The sequence below is a fragment of the Lycorma delicatula genome, chromosome 13, assembly GCF_047948215.1.
Source record: "Lycorma delicatula isolate Av1 chromosome 13, ASM4794821v1, whole genome shotgun sequence".
Taxonomy (NCBI): Eukaryota; Metazoa; Arthropoda; class Insecta; order Hemiptera; family Fulgoridae; genus Lycorma; species Lycorma delicatula.
The window spans coordinates 41,704,941-41,728,898 of record NC_134467.1 but is presented as its reverse complement, the minus strand read 5'-3'; the positions used below and the strand labels follow the sequence as shown (position 1 = coordinate 41,728,898).

The following is a 23,958-nucleotide window of genomic DNA, read 5'->3' as shown; positions in this document are numbered from 1 at the left end:
CTCTTCAGACCACTCAACTGTTTAGCTCTAAGAATGCATAATATAAGCCAAACAAGCATATAAAATAGAATATTATATATATTACATTAATTTATTATTAAAAAAAAAATGTCTACTTTATTGTATCACATTTTTGTAATTTTTAATCTTTTTGATAATATTGAAATTTGCAATCCTGACATGATGAAACAAAAATGAAGGTTATTTTCTATTCAGCGCTAAAAAATACATAATCAATTATCAAAAACTAAAAATCACATCGATCGCGGGTTTATGTAATTAGACAAGGTTAACGCAATGGTAATACGATACAAAGTTCGGTATTCTGAATCGTCAGTTACATTTCCTCATCCAACCTAAACTCAATTAAACCAAGGTATTTACTGTGTAACAGAAAGAAGCAAAAATCCACAAATAAAAAAAGCAAGTGGGCCCCCCTTATGTTAAAAGAAAAGTACCTAATATTGTAAATTGTATACCTACACTGATAGCAACAATTTTGAAATATTATTTTGTGCTTTAAAAATTAACAGATTTCTGCTGAAAAAAACCCAAAGTAAATTAGATAAAAAGCAATTAAAAAGGATCTCTAAGAAGAAGGATTGTAAAAATGTTTATAAACAGGATTCCCACTGAATTTTAAGGTTTGTTTTCCCTGACTTATTATACTGACCTTGATAAAAATTTCCTGACTCTCATAATGGTATGCTATCACAGTTTACTCTGAAAAAAAATAAACATTTTATTTTTTTGCAGCCTCTACCATCCCTATAGCTGCCCAACTCGTACCTTTCATTATTTATTATTACATTCATTCTTAAAGTTTATTTTTTATTGATTTTTTTACAATATACATTTAAAATTACACCATTTTTTGTGATAAATTGTTTCAGTAAATTACACTGAAGTACAAAAAAAATTTAACAAGTTTCTTGCATAAAAATGATCACGGTAACTAAAAGTAACATAGATAAGAAATAAAAACTAACTAAAGACATTTTTAGAAATAATTGGCTTCTACATAAGATTGCTAAACTTTTTCACAAAAACTAGCCTACATTATTTTGCCAAGTAAAAAGAAAACAATATTTAATAACTTGGTTTGCATAAAAATTCTAAAATAAACAGATTTCAATTTAACAAAAAATATATGTATGATCACAACTTATTTTGTACAGAAAACAAACGTTACTAATATTTACTTGAAAAATATTTTGTCATTATTAGTCCAGTGTATTTGCAGAATGCCATCAAAGTACAGTACAGGAACATGATTGATGACATCATTTAATAGCTCCAAGCTGGAATTTTGACACTATACAACTATCAGGAAAAGTAAAAGTTGCACCAATATCTTCACGTAAACTTAAGTATAACTTATTTTGTACAATATTGAGAACGCACATAATCTCTGCCTTAGAAACAACATCATTACAACAAAAAGAAGTAATTTTTTAAAGTATAACTCTCATTAAAGATTTTTGACAAATGTTACAAACAAATTTTTTCTTTGGTGTGTAAATTAATATGCTTCTTTAAATTCGAAAGATGATTAAAAGCCTTTTGGCAGAATTTTCAAACATAATTTCTTTCTTTTGTATGAATATTAATATGTGTCCTTAAACTGCTGTTATGATTAAATGACTTTTGACAAAAGTTACAAATATAATTTTTCTCTTTTGTATGAATATTTAAATGTAATTTTAAATTAGAACTTTGATTAAAAGTCTTCTGACAAAAGTTGCAAACATAATTTTTCTCTTTTGTATAAATATTAATATGCGTCTTTAAAAGTGATTTTATGATTAAATGACTTCTGACAAAAGTTACAAATATAATTTTTCTCTTCATTATGCATAAGGTGGGTTATTAAATCGTTATCATGAATAAGAGCTCCTCTTCCTGGGTGAAATGGCGATTGAGAAGATGAAACGATTATTTCCAGTTGTAGAGACCGAATGGAGGGAGATAGTAGTAGTGCTTGATGAGCTTAAATCTACGGTAACCACCTTATATCCCAACAAGTGTCCGGGGCCTGACTCGGTTTCAGGCAGCCCATTACTGCCTTTGAAAATTTGCCACAATAGGCTACAGCCTAGCTAGCATATTTAGAAATCCACCACTGCTCAAACTCCCATGGTTGGAACAATACAATTTTAAATAGAAAGAGTAAGGTTGCACATCATATTTAAATGATGTCGATATAAAAAAATTTCAAAATATTAAACAGACAGGTTGGCACTTATAAATAAAAAATTCAAAACCAACCTCAGATTCAAACCCCCAAACCTGTTGACACACATTAGTACCACTTTCAGTATGCAGGTTGGGAAGATTTGATTTAGTGTTTATCATCATAACTATTACAAGATAAATAATAAACTTGCATCCAGTCCGCACTGTAATACAATTGATTTGCTTTTATGGAAAGAAATGGTATACGATTAAAATAAAGAAACAACCTGTTTTCTGTGTAACTTTGTTTATTAAATTAAAAAATAAATAATTTCTAATGTACATTTCGAAATTAATCAATAATCAATCTGCTTAAATATTTAAGTGGATGTTATAGTACATAATTCTGAAATTGTTTACATTAAGGACAAAATGTTATTTATTTATACCACATAAAAATCACAATTTATGTATTATAAACATATTTCACAAACAATACTTAAAAACACAATTGAAAAAGTGATAAACACAATTATCTATTTCTTACAACTATTCGATTATCTATTTCCTATCAATTCGTCCAACGTTTGACGAATTGATTCATCAGTCAAAGAAAAAAAAAAGAATAATAAAATCATATATACAAATCTATTAAAATATATTGAATATATCAGAGAATATACCGGTGGCAACACAGTATTTTTTTTATTTTAAAGATTCTTAATTTTTTTAGGGAGGTTTATACCTTGGGCAAAAAAAAGACAAGCAAGCAGTAATCAACTGACAGGAATTTCTATCAACCATCAGTAGTTACAAATAATGTATAGTAATTTAAACTGTCTGTTCTAAAACCAAACATGGTGTTGGATGCCCCATATATGTAAATGGAAAAGTCCATTAATGGAAACTGCCAAAAATTTTTAGTGTTTAAACGGCAGAAGTTATTGCCATACAGCAATCTGTTCACTACTCTGAACATTTCCGCGAAGAGATGGTGCTTATATGTTTCGTTTCGTTAAGTGCACTTACTGCAATTCGGAACAAGAACATTATCCCACCTGAGTTGGTCTAGTGGTGAACACATCTTCCTATATCAGCTGGTTTGATAGTAGAGGGGTTCCAGCGTTCAAGTCCTAGTAAAGTCGTTATTTTTACACGGACTTGTATATTAGATCGTGGATACCAGTGTTCTTTGGTGGTTGGATTTCAATTAACCACACACCTTAGGAATGGTCGAATTGAGACTGTACAAGACTAATCTTCATTTACACTCGTACATATCATCCTCTGAAGTATTATCTGAATGGTAATTACTGGAGGCTAAACAGGGACAAGAACATTAAGGATGTTGTTATTGCAAACATCCTGTCCATTTTATATATTTTAAATCGATGAGGACAGCGATGTGTATTTGTATGAACTTCAGGAAATGTTGGCATTGCAAGAAATGAAAGCGCAGATGAAGCTGCCAGTACAGCAATAGTCTGTGATAACTTTGATATATTTCCTGTACGAGTGGCCGATGTTAAAAATTGTCTAATACTATAAGAAACAGGTAGAGTAATAAATGGAGAAGATTAAATACAAAACTAAATGCAGTTAAAACTTTTTCATATAAATGGAAGAGGCACGTGAATTAAAACTCGCTGAGAACAAGAGGTGGTGACCAGACTTACAATTGGTCAAACACGAATAAGAAATTTATATTTGTTAACCGGCGAAGAAAGACCAATGTGCAGTGTTTGTAATAAAGCACTTATATAACAAAAAAATGTTGATGAAAATAATAATAATAATAATGAAAATTTGGGGCTAATGACCATAGGAGTTGATGACTAAAAGATATCAGTGGGACACCAATTTTCCAGATGTCCAACTAATTGCACTGCTTAAATCCAGACTAGACAACTTAAAAAAACCAATACATTATTTAAAAAATTTAAACACTATTCAAATAAATCTTCGCTGCAATACAAATGTTTTTTATTGATGTTACTTTTACAGAAATTTTAATTTAATTTTTCCAAGTCATTTAGCAAAAATATAAATGTGTGTTTTGGCCTTTGTAAAACTAATTATAAAAGCAAATGTCTACACACTATTTTCTTTAACCGTATTACTGAATCTCTTTTTTCTTACATGGTACATATGTTCCAAATTTCTTTTTAATTTTACTAAAATACATTTAATTTTTTTTTATGTATTTTTTATTTACATAGTATCTTACACATTAAACTGAATGATATGTGAAGTGTTATATGATAAAACTTTTTTAAATTGTCCTTTTCAATTATCCAGATTTGGCCTTGCAAAGGTCCATCTGGATAATTGGTGTTCCACTGTACGCAAAATCTAACACTCTTACCATTTCATTTTCAACTTTTAAATTTTCTGATTTAACCAAGTCAGTCTCTTCAATCGCTAAAAGATCTTTTATGATATCACCATTACTAATATCAAGCAGTTCCACTTCCAGTTGCAGTAAATCTGCTTGCTGTAATAAAAAGCAAACATGAATGCTTCAAAGTAAATGTGATTTTTTTGTATAATTTATAAAATAAAAATAATTGTATCTCTTAATTCGCTTAACACACATAAATAGTGCAATCACAGTTAAATTATTACTAATATTATTAGGCGACTTTAATATGCCAGGTTTTGCTAAATGTTATCAAAAAATCCTGCTATTCACCTTTCATATTTTTCTACAAATTAACAATCAAATAATTTGTTAAAACTCTTGCGGTAATTCTCATGATTTTGTTTTTTCTAATCTTACTGACACTGATGTTAATACTGGTTATGGTGAAATTTTTTATCATAATAAACATCATTTATCTTAGAGAAACCGTTACCTACAATTTTGAATTCTAATCTTATAAATATAAATATAAGATTTACATAAATTCTTACCAGATATAAAAATATAAATTTTGTAACGTTCAACATTTACTAAATGAGAGTTTGATAGTAAATAATGTTTATTTATTTTTTGTACTGCCTGGTAATATTTAAGTTTGTGCATGGAACATGGAAGCTGAATTTTGCAGCATATGCCATGCCTGACTGGGATTTGATATTAATCACCAATACAGAAATTTTTTTGTCATGTACCAAATATACTTATACAAAAATGTAATTATCAAAGCGGTTCTATAGTGAACTTATTATCACAGTTATTAATAAGAAAAATTTCCATAAGCTTCAAAAATAATATAGATCTACTTATTATTAAGACTATTTAACAACAATGTATATGTAAAATTTTTAGTCACAAAGATTTAATTTTTAATTATACTGTTAAAGTTGAGGAATCTTTATCTAATGATTCCAAATATTTCTTTTAAATCTACTAACAAAAATGATGACAGATCTTCTACTTTATGTACTTATGATCTTTTTATGGTTTCATGCCCATTTATCTGAATTAAATAAATAAATGATGTTAAACATTTACCACACTTACAGAAATTGAAAAAAAAATCAAATACCAATTACTCAGCCTTTGCTTGATGATAAAAATGGAAAATTAGCTCTTAACAACAAAGAAAATTGCAAAATTATAGAAAGTACTTCAAAAAATTATTACGTTGTTTGAGTCTAGCGGGTCCATTACTGCCACACACCTCGCAAGCTTATCAGTCGATACGATGTTATATCATTAGATGGTTTACCTAGTTTGATTGGTTTCAGCTATTTTCCATAGATCCAGAAAATATTTATTTTTGAGAATGGATGTAAAGCAATAATAATTAAAACTAGCTAAACAAGAACGTTATGACGATCAAAGTTCACATTGTAGGTAATTTATGAATTAGATGGTATATGAACAATCTCAACAAAAAAAAAAATATGAGTATGTGTATGTAGTAGTGGAGATTTATGGGTTCAAGCACAAACTTTAATGAATTGAATTAATGAACTGAGAGAATTGAATTAATGAACAGTGACAGAGATGTCACTGTGTGACCTGGGTTTGAAATGAATGATTCATATCGGTCAATTGAATAATATTAAAAAAATAATACGAGTAATATTAAAAAATTTCTGTAACAACAAATTTTTGTTACAGTAATAAAATTTCTGTTTAGCCATGGGACTTCCAGCGGGGACTGCGTGTGAGGCTAGAGTGATGAGATATATGAGCACCTCATGGGAGGCTAGACCAATTATTACCATCACTGGTAACAAACAGGACGCCCCTAGGGCGCTGTTTTAGGAGATGCAATGTGGTGCTGTTATAATATCTTTGCACACAATCATCCGATTTTCAAAATTCAAATGGAGAATATATATATTATAAATAATAAACTTATAAAGGTACATATTAACCAAAGCTGCAGTAGATGACAGCACTTTTACAAATAATTGAGTTTAACAACAAATTTTTACACGCCAGATAATACTTTACCCATGGGATTTCCATCATTGGCCGTTATGAACAAAATTTATTTACAGGAATTTGAGAGTAGAATAGTATATGGTATTACCCATATTTATAAAATTCAAACACGGGTTTGATACGTGGATGATATTTATATTTTGGTAATCTATGAACTTATTATAAATAATGAACAGTTAATAATTTTAAAAAACTTAATTCTTATAATAATTTAAAATTTACATTCGAAACTGACAAATACAGAAAAAAATTTTTTTTAGATGTTGACAGAAATTAGTAAACGTAATAAAATTATAACACATGTATATAAAAAACCAACAACTAATAAAATAACTATTAACAAAAATTCAAATCATCCTTGGGCGCATAAAATTAATAATAAATTTACAAACATGTTAAATAGAGCATACATTACACACATAATAATAAAAAAAAAACTAGATTAAAGTTATTACAATAAAAAATGGATATAACATGTCATTAATTGATAATAGTTATAAAAAGCAAAATTTTAAATCTAATAATAAAAGCATGTTGATACCTATAAATAATAAAAGTGTTGATGAAAATATTTATATAAAATATTGCTACACTAACAACAATATTGAAAATTTGGTTAACGTCTAAAATGATAAAAAAACAAAATAGCAATTACTTTCAAATTTGCAGGATACATTCATGTTATCCCAGAGAAGCTTTTAAACCATCACCCGAGGCCCTAACTCCCTTGTAAGTTAAGATATAACTTAACTTCGCCCCCAAGGTGGGTGAAGTTATGAATTAAAGATACTCATTAAGGAAAAAATAAACTAATCCTTTTACTTCATTATTATATTTCTGCCCTTAAAAAGAAATAAGTTAAGAATTTTTCATCGTCAAAGGTGTGTGTACTTTAGTTACTATAGTTCCCATTATTCTACCTATTGTAATTTAGTTCCTTTTTCAGATTTCTGTGAAGCCTGAATACTGTAACTATTATTAATCAGTATTATTCTCATAACCATGAGAATAACATACAGTGCGGGAGTCTAGGATATGGAGTCACCTGGGTAGATGGAAACGACAACCAAAGGAAAATCTACAGATGTCCAGGACACCAGTCCCCCTGGAAAATTGGGAATGGCAATTGAAGCGATGTCTGCAGCCATGAGGTAGACCTTGAGGTGGCCCCCGAGTTGGCTCTGGGATTCGCATGGGCTGACCTGAGCCTCGAATGGTCCAGGTTCTGGTTAGACATCTAGTCTCTTATAAGAGACCTAACATGTGTTTAATCCCTTTGGGCAACCAAGTTACAGGGTTACAAAAATTAGAAAAAGTTTTAAATGATTATTTTTGAATATAAACTTTTAATAACATTATAATACTGTACAAATATAAAACCCTCTGCGCTACTATCATATTTTTGAAATTGCACTATCAATAACTGAAGGCAAATGTTCACAACAAAAAACTGAAATTATAGACAACATTTAGCACCAGGTGACTCTAGTATGATTTCTTTAGCATTGCTGCATCAGCTCCACAGAGCAGCTTATAACTTATATCATTACTCATAACTTATAAGTTAGCTCATAACTTAAAATATCATTTAATATGGTAAATATGTTAAGTTTTCCTAATGTAAATACAGAATTAAATTTTATTTTATTTTTATTTCAATAATAAAATTATATGTCACAACTCTGTTGAATCTGCATCAGGTTAGGTTTTTATTACTAACTTGATAAATATTCAAATATGAAAAGCCATTACAAATAACAACCGTTTACCCAGAGCTTATTAAAATGATAACTCTATGAAAAAGTTAAAAATACACGCATTTCAGATATCACTGAAGTTTAAAAACAACACTTTTGCCCTCAAACATTAACCGTTTATCATTCACACACAACTTAATAAGTCGATATTAATTAAATAGAAAGAGAATTAAAAACAATTTTTTTTATAACAGAACACACGCGTGCACGCATACACACACAGAAATGAAATTAACAAGAGATTAACCCATGTTTGTTATAATATCCAATAATTATAAATACTTACATGACCCGGATAAAATTCCATCTCTTCTTCTGTCTTCACAGTGTGTAAATCATTTATTTCACGTTCAATGATTTTCATATTAAGATTAATCTGTGGTGAAACTTCATCATTTAATGAGATCTCAGACTCCTTTAAATAAGATAAAAAAAAACCTTATAAAAATTTGAAAAACTAATTATTATTCGACAAATAGTCTTTTTTTATTCTGAATGTAACTTAATAATACCATTATATAATTATATTATGTCATCATAAAATAAATTAGTAATAATAAAACAGATTATACGATAAAAAAAGATGTGTTTAAAGTCTATACAAATTTTTTATAAAAACACATGAAATAATGTTAAGGTAAATATTTAAAAATAAAAAGTCACAAAATGATAATTCACAATTTAGAGGGCACTATTGAAAATTAAATACATGTTAATCGGAATCCAGATAAATTGAGATTTTTTTTTAATTAGTATTATTTAAAAATTCATCAACAACAGAAAGTTGTTTCCATAAAACAAATGTTGAATTGTATTTTAAATAAATTGCTGGAAGATTTTTTCAAATGATTCAGGAATTCAGAAGCACACAAAGGCCCCTTTCTTGTAATCTGAAGTACCATGTCAAGTTACGCGAAAACAGTACTGTTATATGGTTCAGTTTAGGTGGATATTGTTATTTTTTTAAGAATAAGTGACAATTGTTTTTAGTAAAGATTGCACATCCATAAATATAAACACAAGGATATTTAATTTCACTTATAAACACCAGTTAATGATCAGACAGCCCAATTTTCTATCTTAAAAGCTCAATCTGACTTTGAGGGAGTGCCAAGATTTGATATTAAACTTTATAGAGGAAATATGTAGACATAATAAACATTTCCTACAAACTTTATACTTCCTATTGACTGCAAAAACAAATCAATCTCTACCAGTCGGTATACAGATCAAGAATAAATGATTGAATGAAAACGACAGTAATTGTTTTATTGTCATAAACATATAACTAAAAATTGATCATTATTACAAAAAAAAAAAAGATTGTAACATTTAAAAACTACTGTAGAGCGACCCATTTTTCTTGTTTATTGATAATAACCATGATGACTATAACAACACATGCCAAGTCTATTGACTTTTGAATGCGCATCATCCTTCTAAATAATTGTTATGATTTTTCTCTTCAACAAAAATTGTTGTCATTGATCTGTGTCTTATTACATATACAGATACACATGAGAACTATTGTAGTATAAATATAAACATGTTTTACACCAAATTAATGTTCGATTTCAACAGTATGATAGTACAGAGGGTTTTAAATTTGGACGGTATAATAACATTGTACAAAATGTATATTCAAAAAGTTGTCATTTAAATGTTTTTTTTTTTAATTTCTGTACAAAAATCCCACGACCTTGTAACTTGGTTGCCCAAAGGAATTAAGCACGGATTAGATCTCTTAAAAGAGATAGTAAGTGTCAACAAGTATTGCTTTGTCGAAGTGAAGGTTAATTCTAAGAATATGTATTAAATTTATCCCAAATACCATCCAAAAGGACTTTTAATTTGAAAGTTGTTTAAAAAACTTCCAGATTGTTGGCATGCACATATAAGAAATATGACGAGTGAAAAATCACATATACAATCAGACAGCATAAGATTATTTTATTCTGTCTTTAATAAACGAGTAGAATTTTTGCTTTTGCATAACTAATGCTAATTCTCTTATAACATCATATCAGTATGATATGATCGGCTTTCAAACAGATCATAGTACCATTCAACCAACAGATTCATCAAATTTTCCCTAATATTCACAGCTTCAGACAAAAAATTCTGCTCTGCTTGTTCTTCTTGATATCTGCCAACTCTTAAGAAGTGTAACATGCTGGCCTTTATAAAATTAATCCGACATCTACATTATCAGTTTTTTTTTAAGTAATAGATATTTCAAGATTACATTCGAGACTGAATTATCTCTAATATTTTCCGTAACTGTAGGCAATGCTCAAGGAAGTGTATTCTACACGCACTTCCAATACGCTTGTTCTCACAACACTAAAATAGCATATTTATAAGCGATTTGCTTGTAGTGTGTAAAAGTAATTCACAAGTTCACAGCACCTTCAAGAAGAGTTTAACAACATTGAAGCGTGGCAGAAGTTGTGACAAATAAAGTCTAATGAAAATTAAAAGTACACATTTTAGTTATGCATTTTCAAAGCAGCAACTAAAGTGTTCACCAAAGCATTTTAGTGAATACCAAAATGCTTTGGTATTTACCTTGACAAAAGGCTCACATTTGGAAAAAAAGGAACAACTGAATACTACTAAATTTTGTCAAATGTACTGGATTCTAAATTGAAACTCAAAATTATCTCTGAACAAGATTATTTACAAAGCCATCGAAAATTTGATCTGGACTTATGGCAGAAATATTAACAGGATCTAATATAATTATATTATGTATACAATACAAAGTTTTACACATCATCACATTGCAATAAACCACCTAATAATGTCATTGGCACCGATGAGAAACAGCTGTGAGGTAGACTTTATTTCCTTACAACTTTGTACAATACAAATAACAATGTACACGATTCAAGATACCTATAGTTACAGAAGAAATCTCAATTTTTTAACCAAAACTCAACAGTCATCCAAATGTTCTGACAGTTAATCTTTGACATTTATATCCAATTGACCTTTTTTAAAATTCAAGATCTTTAAGAAGTAAATCCTTTTATGAGAAGTATGATGTAAATAAGAATTAACTTTTGCCGTTGAGGTTTCTCCTTCAAGACAGTTGTAAACATTTATTCATTGTCCTGAACAAACAGATTATAGGTATCTACTTGCATTAAAAAAAAAAGTTTATATAGTTGTTATTTATTTCAACCACATTCTAAAATATGTTAATACGATTTAAAAACATAAACCGTCTAATAATTTCATTTGGAACCAATGAGAAACAGCTGTGAGGTAGACTTATTTCCTTACTCAGTTACTGTCATGTCATAACTGCTTCATGTCGTATCTGTACCAGCGAGTACGATTTGTTCTCATATCCTGATGTCCTTGATGATGTCAAGCAGATGATCTTTGTGTGTGCTAATTAGACAAATCCTAGGTGTTGTTGAGCGAACCACCGAGTTAGTCTAGTGGTAAACGTGTCTTCCCAAATCAGCTGATTTGGAAGTCGAGAGTTCCAGCGTTCAAGTCCTAGTAAAGGCAGTTTACTTTTAAACAGATTTGAATACTAGATCGAAGATACAGGTGTTCTTTGGTGGTTGGGTTTCAATTAACCATGCATCTCAGATATGGTCTACCTGAGACTGTACAAGACTACACTTCATTTACACTCATACATATCATCCTCAGAAATAATACCCGATGATGATTCCTGTAGGTTAAACAGGAATAAGAAAAGAAAAGGTGTTGTTGAGTAGCCTTTGGTATAGGAGTTCATTAAATTGTACTCCCAGAAGTGAAAGGTGTTTTAGTGGTGTTATTTGTGATTTTGGTAATGTCAAGTGTTAGATTACGTAAAATGAGTGTTTCTTAAGATTCATGCGAGTGGGTGTAATTTACTTTTGTAAATTAATGAGTAAATGAGTAATCACGTTTTCAGTGAAGTGTACTTCAACTGTTATAGTGTTTTTACGTTAAGAGTGGCCAGTTAGATTCGACAGGATTGTTACTGTCAGTTTTGTAGTGTACAGCTGTGGCAATATTCTAAACAGGTATTGCCAATTGGAATATTTTCTAAGTCTAAGGTGAGCTATAAGGGGAAATTCCTTCTTTTTATTTTCATTTATCTCCGGACCCCCTGACATCCCCCAAATCATATCCCAGATTTAGGTTTATACATTTTCCGACCCCCCTGCTACCCCAAATAGTGAAAGTGGGTACTCAAATTTCAGATTTTTTTGTGTAATCAGTTTCTGAACTCGGTTTGTTAAAAATAATTTTTTGTAAAAATTTATAAACATTTAAAGTTTATGAAGCCACAGAATTCATTTCTAGCTGCTACGACAGAAAGCGTTCTTCAGTGATGTCTAGGAAGGCGTCTGATGACAAAAAAAGAATACGTCCAACCAATGGATGTTGCCCCTGGCAGTAAGGATACAGAGACGGTGGTCACTGGTATAGATGTTAAAGGGAAATCGACTGAGGTAAATGGTGTTAAGGCAGCTGACAAGCAACAGGCAAGTGTGTCTGTTGAAATGGATATAGTTAAGTCGACTCCTGAACAGGAAGACGGTAGAGGATGGTTAGTGGTAGAAAGGAGACGGTCAGGTTACTTTGCTTCATGTTTTTTAGAATTTTTATTGGTTTTTCAGTTTGGACTATTGGAACTGTTGGTGAATATATTAGTTCATGTGTTTTAAAGAAAATAAAGTACTATACTGTGTAAGAAATATGAAAAAAACTTATCAAATAATAGTGCCCAAATGAAAATGTTTATATGAATGAAAAATATGTAAAGTAATTTTATCAGTTCTTTTCTCACATGATTACTGTAATTTATACATAATGTACAATAGGCTCATATAAAAACATCAGTCAATTAAGTGAACTTTTATGCTGTAGGCCTAACAGATGGTGTACTTTTTATTAGTAATTAAAAATTTAATTTTCTTTTGTGTATCAGTATTGTACCTCTAAAATAAAAATCACAAATTTTTCCAGAGGGATGACGAATTATTGAACGAGATTAATTAACGGGTAACGAGCAATGGAGGTCCTATTGTAATTATAACCTAATTGAAAACTTCCAAGAGTCTACTGCAAAACTGTCAACTATCCACTGTTCTTATTTATTAGTATCGTAGAATATAAATAAGAAAATAAGTATTATTATTTTCAATAAATAGAAAGATAATCGTGGAACTTATGCAATGTTATCCAACCTAATGTTTTTTTATCGTATACGTCATTACTGTTAAATGTTTTGAGTATTTAAATTATAAATTCAGTAATTATTGCAATTATTTATTATTTAAATAATCAAAACATTTATGTTAATTGGTCGAGGTTAGCGAGCTTAGGTTAAGTTAATTTATATCTATAACTATAAACAGCAAACCTTTGGATTATTGTCAATATCGCCCGATATAACTATTATATTATAAACATAATTTAACGAATTAACCTACGCTCGCTAACTTAAGACTAATTAACACAGTAATGTTTTAAGAAATGATTACATTGTATATCAATTAACCGTACAGCATTAGTAATGACAAATTTATCATAAAAAAAAATCTACTTAAATTCTATTAATTTATGTTAGAATGGTATAAAATTACTTACTTGGTCAGATAAACAAAAGTGAACACCACCAAATAAATAATACTTATATTATAATATAAACCCCTCCCACACAAAGGTCTTAGACAAACGTTCACACCATGATGAAAGTAACAAGGTGTAGCATTGCGCTCAGTATTCGGCGCGCATGCGTATACGCTCGTCACAAAATCTCATTTTCTACCGGGTTATTTGAACATTTAAGTAAGGGATTTTGGGACAAAAGTTTTTAGTCGTACAAAAATTTTACAAAATCTTAAATACATGATAATGATTAAACGAGTTAACAATCGAATATTTATGAATGATTATTCACTTTCAATATTAATTAGTATTATTTGGCACTGATAAAGTCGTAATATTTATTAAAAATATTAAAAATTTTTTTTTAATAATCCTTAATATTATTTTCCATTTTTTATGTGAAACTATTTAATGTTGTTAAAATGGAAAATCAACTAAATGGGAGATAACTTATTTCAAAATTGTATAACTATAGATCTGATATTTTTATTTTGGTCGATCTTCAGAATTGATGATTTTTTAGTTTAATTAAAAATATTATCGCAAAACAATTTTTGAAAGAAATTGCTTTTAATAATCTAATTTACACGGGAAAATGAGATATTACTTATTTTTTTACGGATACCAAAATGACTATTACTTTATAATACCGAAATAAAAATAAAATAAAAAGTTGTTTAGTGAATTCGTTCTTATTGAACTGTGAATTTAAGAGAAAATATAAATAAAAATTGCATTTAAACATTAAATTTACTCGATTTATAAACAAAAACGGTTTTTAAAATCGTTATATTCATTTTAACTGCTGTAAAATCCATTTTGACCAAAACACAAAAACATTTCATAAATTTAATCGTAATAAAAAATTATCAGTTGTGGTTTTCCTTTACTGTTCATATAAATATTTATAAATAAAACATATTTAAAGTCGATAAATTAAAAATTTTAGTTAAAAAAATTTAGCAACATAATTCAGATTATTTTGTTACTTTATTTTAAATATATAAACTTTGATTTAAACAAACGCTTTTTCAAACAAAAACAAAGCAAATATTAATCTTAAAATAAATGATTTATCTTTAACGATGGCCTGTTTTTTACATCCTCTGTCTTGCCGACACGAACAGTGGTCATGTACAAGCCTTTCTGTTACGTAGTTTTTTTATAATACTTGTCCTTGAATTGGTTACATACAATAGCGTTTGCGTCTTTGTTTTAACTACTGTCAGAGTTTTAACTGATTTTTTTTAGCACAAGCGGCAGGGTAATTATAAAAAGAGTTTTAGACACAGTTCTATACTTGTTCATCAATAATTTTATGTATATACAAAACTCTTGACCGAAAAAATACAAAAAAATTTCAATAAAAAATCCTTTTTTCAGGCTTACTAGGGAATATAGAATGAGAAATGAAATAGTTTCCTGTCCTTACAAAAGACGAATATATATTTTAAATATCGATATACCGATTCAAAATGTTCATTACGATCGCCAAATGGATCGTCTAATTAATAAACATCATTACTTTTATAGAAAATATTACTCTTAATTATTAATATTAGTGTAGGAGATTATTTTACATATATCACAGTCACTAGAAGAATAGAAACTTAAATCTGTAAGTTATCTAAATAGACTTTTATAAGCTTTTAGAGTTACGGTCCTTTTTGAATCACCCGGAAGTACTAAGCACATTCACTAGGTGCTAAAATGGATTAAGAGGTTTGTTACTGGCCGCATTGAAAACGTTTACAAGGTCTCCTTAGATTACGGACTTAATATTGTTCGACATTGTGGTTTTCAAAAATTAATTCATTAAAGTCATATTACTATGCCTCTTCAAATGTTGATATTTTTATTATATCTAAGAAAAATTATTCGCAAACTTTGTTAACTTTGGCAGTAAATGAATAATTTTAAGATACAGTTAATACAACTTCAGAAAGAAAATCTAGTAAGACGATAATTTCATTATAAAAACTTTTTATTTCACGCTAATAGGTTAAAAAAGTTTAGAAATATTTTAATATCTACATCGTAACATAAAAAATGAGTCTTGACACAACGGATAGGTACAGAATACTCTTAATTATTAATTCAAGTGTTAAATACATTTAGAAAAAATAAAGGACTAATATAATTTTAATATAAGAAAAAACGCTATTCTAGAGATCGGAAACTCAGTTTAGATTTTACATCTCTTAATCTATATTTTTAATTTTTCTGCATTCTATGTGCAATTTTTGTTCAAAAGAACGGTCACTTATAATTAAAAAAATAACAATATCCACTTTTACCAAAACAGACAACGGAGCTGTTTTCGTTTATAACTCGATACTATATTTACGAGAAAGGGCGGCCTTATTATGTTATCGTTTTAAAAAATTGCCAATCTCATTTGAAAAATCTTTTAACCGATTTATTTAAAATGCGATAAAAAAATTTATTTTACAGGAACAATATTATTCTGTTCGTGAAATTTTAAATGATCCTAATTAAAAACAACAAAAAACACTATTTAGCTGCTTCCCGTTCAACGTATACTCAAAGATATGGTCAAAATAATCTTTAATACTGAAATTGTGAATCATTTTTTAGTAATCTTTTATATTTCATGTAGATATGTCGACATTTTTTCGTGCGTTTGTATTTAAACAATTAATCTGAATTTCAAAAATCTATTTTTTACACAATTTTCGAAGAAAAATACGGTTTTTACTTTCGGTTAGATGGTGGGAGTGAGGGTTGAAATTGAATTTTCTTTACGTTTTGAGATATCAGGAAATTAAATCAAAAAAATAGCACAAGAAAATAAACGTTAGAGAAGTTACAAGACAGGAATGTACAGAAGAGATATTCACGAAAAATATCACAAACTTTCAGGATTTGTTCCGACGCTACAGGCACAAAATAGACAAAAGACTCGGCTTGCTGGTTTCAAATTAAGAAAAATATATTTCCAGAATATTGTATTAAAAGAAAAGCATTCGATATAGTTCTAGCGTTCCGCATATCAGTTACCTCTTTAATACAGAGTGATTCACGAAGTATATGACAAACATTTAGGACGTGAAATACCGATGAAAATAAAGAAGAAAATTTGTACAACTATAGGTTCGGAAACGGCTTCGTTAACAAACGTCGGCTGGCGAAAGGTTTCACCCTTATTTATGTGCCTTCCATCAAATTAAGCTATACTATAATACTGGGATCCAAATTAAGAGGGAACTTTTGCGGTTTTATATGAAATCTGACCTGAAAAAAGGTAGGTCTTATAACTGTACCCACCGGGTTGGTCTAGTGGTGAACACGTCTTCCCAAATCAGCTGATTTGGAAAGCTTAGAGTTCCAGCGTTCAAGTCCTAGTAAATTCGGTTATTTTTACAAGGATTTGAATGCTAGATCGTGGATACCGGTGTTCTTTGGTGGTTGGGTTTCAATTAACCACACATCTCAGGAACGGTCGAACTGAGAATGTACAAGACTACACTTCATTTACACTCATTCATATCATCCTCATTCATCCTGTGAAGTATTATCTAAACGGTAGTTACCGGAGGCTAAACAGGAAAAAGAAAAAAGGTCTTATAACTGTATTTTTTTTTTTGTATTTGAGAAATCTGGGGTAATAAGCAAAAGATCGGAGTTGAAAAAAACACTATTTTACGTTTGGTGTAAAATAACGTTGTTAAATCGGTGATAAAAACGCATTAAGGTTTTAAACAAAATTTGTAGAGAATTTGATTCCGAGTAAAACTATGAATAATCTGCACAGAAACAAAAGAATTTCAAAGTTTATTAAAAAAAAATATATATATATATATTTAAAAATGTGACGGATTTTATTAGGTATTAAACGAAACAAAACAAAAAAATTAAATATTTTAGAAAAATAGACGAAACTATTAATAAAACACATTTGTTTCGCGTCGCTCAAGTAGATAAGTGGTGCAAATGACAACGTGTCGAGTCCGTAACCGTGCACACATCGGTTCGAATCCGACTTCACACACGTATTTTTATTTTTTATTTCATTAATTTAAATATATTGATTTATTAATATTTTTTAACCTCTGATTGTAAACATTTTATATGAATACAAACATATTATTGAAATAATAATAAATCTTTTTTTTCCTTTTTTTTTGTCTTCAGTCATTTGACTGGTTTGATGCAGCTCTCCAAGATTCCCTATCTAGTGCTAGTCGTTTCATTTCAGTATACTCTCTACATCCAACATCCCTAACAATTTGTTTTACATATTCCAAACGTGGCCTGCCTACATCTACATTTATCCTATCCATTTCTCTTTTTAAATTTTCTAACCTACCAACCTTTTTTAAACTTCTAACATTCCACGCTCCGACTCGTAGAATGTTATTTTTTAATTTTCTGGTGACCCATTCCTTTGTAGTCCCCACCCGGTCGGGGACTAGTTTACCTCCGGAATATTTTACCGAGGAAGGCGCCTCCATCATTGCTATATGAAAACGCAGAGAGCCACATTTTCTTGAAAGAAAAAGCAGCTGTAGTTTTCCATTGCTTTCAGCTGCGCAGTACTCAGAGGACTGAGTGATGTTGATATGGCCGTTTAAGTCGTTCTGACTCCCGCCCCTAACAACTACTGAAAGAGCTGCTGCCCTCTTTCAGGAATCATTCGTTAGTCTGGCTCTCAACAGATACCTCTCCGATATGGTTGCACCTTCGGTCCAGCTACTCTGTATCCCTGAGCACTCAAGCCCCCTCACCGACGGCAAGGTCTCATGATTCATAGAGGAGGAACAATAAATCAATATATTTAAATGTAAAAAATGAAAATAAAACATACGTAATTACGGATTAGAACCGATGTGCCTTCTTGTAAGATCCAAATATTATATTAATTAAAATTGTATTTGGCTGTAACTGGAACCAACCGAAAATAGTACCGGTTATGATATATTGTTGAAAAGCTCTCGACGAGGGGTTGTTACTGCAGTTAAGAAAAAGTCCAAAATCCTATTTTTTTTTTTTAGATTTTTTTTTTTAGGTCCATTTCAACGTCTGATTTATTTGTTTCAGACTAAATAAAAAGAAGATTAGAAACAGAAATGATATCGCTACAGATAGATATAACTATCACGAAGCCAAGATTTGACATTTTTGGCCTATTTATAGAAATGTTTTTTTTAAAAGTATTTTTAAAATAATACATAACTGACCGAGCTGTTTTCAACCAAATTGGGACAAAATAGCAGACGTAAATATAAACACGGTTGAAACAATCAAGCATATGACAATATTTTGAACAAACTGTTATTTTAGTAGAAGAAATTTCTTTTATACGCGTTGAATGTAACGGCAACTAATGCTAAAACCGCTAGTAAAACTTTTTAAATGGAAATAATTGTTTCTCGATGAGGAAAAATTAATCGAGAATAATTTTCCAATTTCGTATTGACGGTAACCGAAACCTTTTTGTTAGAAACCTTATCGACCAGTGATTCCCAAACCTGACGCCGCGGCGCCCTTCGAAATATTGTAAAATCTTCATAATTAATTGAACCAAGACATTTATAATTATTAATTTAACCTTAATAAAGAAAAAAGAAAATGTTAAGTAATGAAGATACACGAGTTTAATTTATTTTTATCTCTTACTCACGAGTAGTCATTATTTTACTTAGGGTATGGCGCCGTGGAAAAGTTTTAACTGAAAAAGGGCGCCGCAATTCGGCAAAATTTGGGAGCCAATGATTATCAACAAATTTTGTAATGAATTTGTGGTATAAAATTAAAGAATCTTTTTACAGGCAATGGCTGTTTTCACACTTACCGACACTTTGTCGGCGGTCGTAAGAATTAACTTAAACTCAGGAATACCTTTCACAATGACCGACATGTAGGCGTCGGTACGGTGTCGCCTCAGTTCGTTGTTTTGTACCGGTTGCGTCTCCAATTTTTCTCTAAAATATGGCTAATTTTAAATACGATGTAGTAACATTAATCGAACTTATAGTAAGCCCTGCTTGTGGGATAAGTTTAATGACGATAATAGAAATAAACTATAATAAAAAATAATGTCGGGTAGTAAAACAAAAAAAATCACTGAAACTGGTAGACAACAACTAAGTTAAAACTTGTAACGTGAAAATATTCTTGTCGATGTCGGTACTGCGCCGTGTCTTGTCGGAAAGTGCTAAAACAATCATTCACTCTTGTAGAGAGATAGCTTAATCGAATTATTTAAATCGTTTCACGTACAAAATCAAAATAATAAAAGTAATTAAAACTATAGAGCCGTATATTTTCCTACTTTATAAAAAATTTATTTGATATCGAAAAATTAAAATGATTAAAAATGTTCAATTATAAAATAAACGATGCGTAAGTATTGCTCTTTTTAACTCATCGGGAAGGTTTTGGGTTCAAATCCCACAAAAAAAAATCTGGCATTTTTCACGCATTGTAAATTTTAATACCGCAAAAATAAATGACAAGGACAAATTTCATGAAAGATCTAGTTATACCCTGGCCGGAAACTCTTCTGCAAGTTGTTACTTTACCTCGGTCATCGAAAACAATTATTGGAGGGATCCTAGGAAACAATGAAGCACAGACACCGACCGGAAGACAAGAAAAATAGAGAACCTTCTGTGAAATGTGCCGTTACCAAAAGAAACGAATGACAACTAACTATTGTACAAGATGTAACACCCCTTCTATCTCGAGCACGTGTGCAAAACCTGTTCCGAGGACATGTAAATTGCAATCATCAGATTTCTGCAAGTTGAAGAATTACGATCGTGAACGTTCTTGAACTTGTAAAGCGCAAGTTTTTAATTATAAATCCATCGTTACTGAGGAAAATTCGTGTTTATAATCAAATTGAATTTTGAAAAAAAATTTCAAATCTTAAGCAAATAGAAAACACGATGATAAAATAGTTTATATATAATAAATAAAATGAAATTCAACTTTACCGACGATTCGTTCGCTTTCTCTTTTCTAGTAATGACATTTCCAGTTATATTCAGATACAGAAAAAACAAACACAAAACAAGAGATGTTTGTATTACAAACGCATACAAAAGGATTTGCAATATTATTGATATGAATATGATGTCGGTCTTTGTGCTTCTTTTAGAGATATAATAGATTACATGTAGAGATATTACTGTTAATCCTGATGAAATTTTAGATATTATGGCGAGAAAGAAAAATCGACGATTAGCTTTATAATAATTCATAACTTTTATTGGAGTGTAAATGTGTGAGTGTGAAGTATATGTGAATTATGAAAAAAATGATATACTAACATTATGATTCTTATTTGCGTAGTAAATTATGTATTAAATCTAAGCAAATGTTTTGTGTTTCTCAAATGCAAAAAAGTATAAAAAACCGTTTCAATATAAAATAATTTTCATTATTATTATTATTTTACGATCATCATCAGCCCCCTACACAATATGTAATGTTAAATTACATAAACTTTAAAATACGTATAATATGAAAGATTAATACAATGTTGACCCTTGTGTTTATAAAAATAATCCGTTTTAAAATAAAGGTGTCGAATCCCAGTCAGCCTTTGTATTTTTAACATGCTAAAAAAAAAAAAAATAATAATTGAACGTTGATATGCTGTCGATTCAAGTTTGTTAATAGATGCATTTTGACGCGTTAATTGAATATTTGTTTTAGTAGCGCGGAAGACATAATAACAAAGTCTTTGACCGCTGTCTATCTGGTAATGTATATTTGTAAGTCTGGCAACTCTGGTTGGTGTATTTGTAAGTCTGGCAACTCTGGTTGCTAGGAAACCGATCGGTTTCCTAGCAACCTAGTACGTTGTATGAGGAAGGGAGCTCCCCCCTACCTCACTTCGACTACATACAACCGTTCAAGGTTACACAGTTACAACTTAAATGCATCCCATATATTACTACAGTATTTTATAAAATTATAACGAACCAAAAATATAAAATTAACATTGCAAACGTTTTCATCACCGATGCATTTATTTTTTAAAATCCTTTGTGGCCATTATTTCGATTGTAATTATTGAAAAGATCGTTGTAAGACAAGAATTGAATTCAAGACCTGTTAATTTTTTTTTAATGTATGAAACCTGGCTAAACAATTGTCGGTGGTGGATATAGAATAAACTTCACACATTACTTTTTGATAGTATTAATAAAAAATAAATCTCTCTCTCACTGTGTGTGTGTGAGCGCGCACACATTACATCCTTATGTATCACTCGTTAATCGTTTTTATAATCTATAATAATTTGTAGTTCAGTTATTTTTCTTTGGTGGAATATTTTACATTCAATTTATACCGACGTGAATATATTTTTCAAATAAAATACATTTAACTAATTCGTCAATCGATCTTAAAATTAAAAATAAAAGGATCGGATAAAATAATTAATAATGAATCTTAATTCTAATATATTTAAATTAAACGTAATGTTTATAAAATATAATTTGAAGATAAAAATTATAAAAAAAATATATATATAATAAATAAACCGCTATCAGAATCATTTACAGAAGTGTAGTTAAATATAATCCATAAATAGATTTTATTTTCTGACACATTAGGAAAAAATAATCACATACTTTGTAGTAAAATATCAAGGAAATATTTTAAATAACGGCAAAAAATTTAAATCCTTTACTGTTGAAAAATATACGTTAACAGCAAAAAAAAAAATTTAATTAACCTCAATCTATACATATATTGACGCCGTGCGTTTCGTTTGTTCCCGATAACCGCAAAAACTAATGAATCAGTCATTACGAAATTTTACCTGTAACTTTCTTATGACACCTGGAAACTTAACCGCAGTTTAAATCTTATCAATTTCACTGCTATGTAAATCATTAAATAAAAACCTTATAGATAAAAATCTATAACTTCCTTTACCAAGATTTAATGTCTATGTTAATATCGACTTCAAACAGTAATTATTTGATTTACTAAATTTAATTCGTCGTCTATAAAATATCAGTGCCATAATATACGTAAAAATAAATTAATTTGATAATAAAATTATAGGAAATGACGACAGTTTAGAAATTTGCGGCTGTACAGAGTAACATTCTGTATATTTTTAGTTCCCGAACTAAGAATTTACATCATCAGGGTAAGCCATTCTCGTAATTGGCATAAATTCGACATTCGATTTGGTAGTAATATTTTCATATGCCAAATTATGCATATAGCGCGGACGAGGGATCCTAGTGATAAAATAAAATTTGAACATGATGAATTAAGGAAACAATATTACTTACAAAATGTTCTGATGCAGCAGTAGTATATATATATATATATATATATATATATATATATATAGAGAGAGAGAGAGCGGTAGAATTAAATAAATTAATTATGTTTAAAGTATAAAAATTATCTAAAGTAACCGCTAGTACCGCCTAACACGCGCGAATAATACACTGTATGCGCGCGCACTCTAGTTAGAATCATCGAATTAAATAAACAAAAAATATTATATTTAAATAAAATGATAAATATTTCAAATTAAGTTGTGTGCGTAAGCCGTGCATCAGAGAAAATCCGCGTGACAGGAAAATCCTACAACTGTGTTGTCAACTTTTTTGCGGTAGGTGTTCAATTGTCATTAAAATAGATGCTGTATTTCAATTTTCTATGCATTACATGGTAGGGTGTCATACAATTTAAGCTAATTACAATCAAGAAAGGAATGTTTTAATAAAAATAGAAAGAACAGGAGAAAAATCAAAGAAGTGAATTTAAAGTTCGACTTTTTATTTAATGAATCTATTGCGGTGTAAAATTTCTTATACGTATGAATAAATTCAATTATAAAATTTATACAGTCCTTTATTTTAATTTATACCCTCAATTATGCGATTATATACAAAATAAATTGAGGGGGGTGTCGAATCATATTATTAGTTCTAAGATCTGTCTAAATCTATTACGGTATCTTTACGATTTACTACAGTTTGTTATTTTATTATTTTT

At 29.5% G+C, this 23,958-nt stretch overlaps 1 protein-coding gene across 4 annotated transcripts in view; it reads right to left on the bottom strand.

Moving 5' to 3' along the window:
- Nucleotides 1–23,958, bottom strand: part of LOC142334160 (uncharacterized) — a 55,436-nt gene that overhangs the window by 24,776 nt on the left and 6,702 nt on the right. For 3 of the 4 annotated variants that reach the window (XM_075381955.1, XM_075381958.1, XM_075381957.1), the window contains exons 2-3: nt 8,621–8,749; nt 4,541–4,669 (exon numbers count right to left, since the gene is read on the bottom strand). In XM_075381955.1, coding sequence (XP_075238070.1) covers nt 4,541–4,669; nt 8,621–8,698 — 207 coding nt within the window. In that variant the 5' untranslated portion in view covers nt 8,699–8,749. Of the gene's footprint in view, nt 1–4,540; nt 4,670–8,620; nt 8,750–13,938; nt 14,072–23,958 lie in introns of those variants that run through there. The other variant, XM_075381956.1, reaches the window with a different exon arrangement.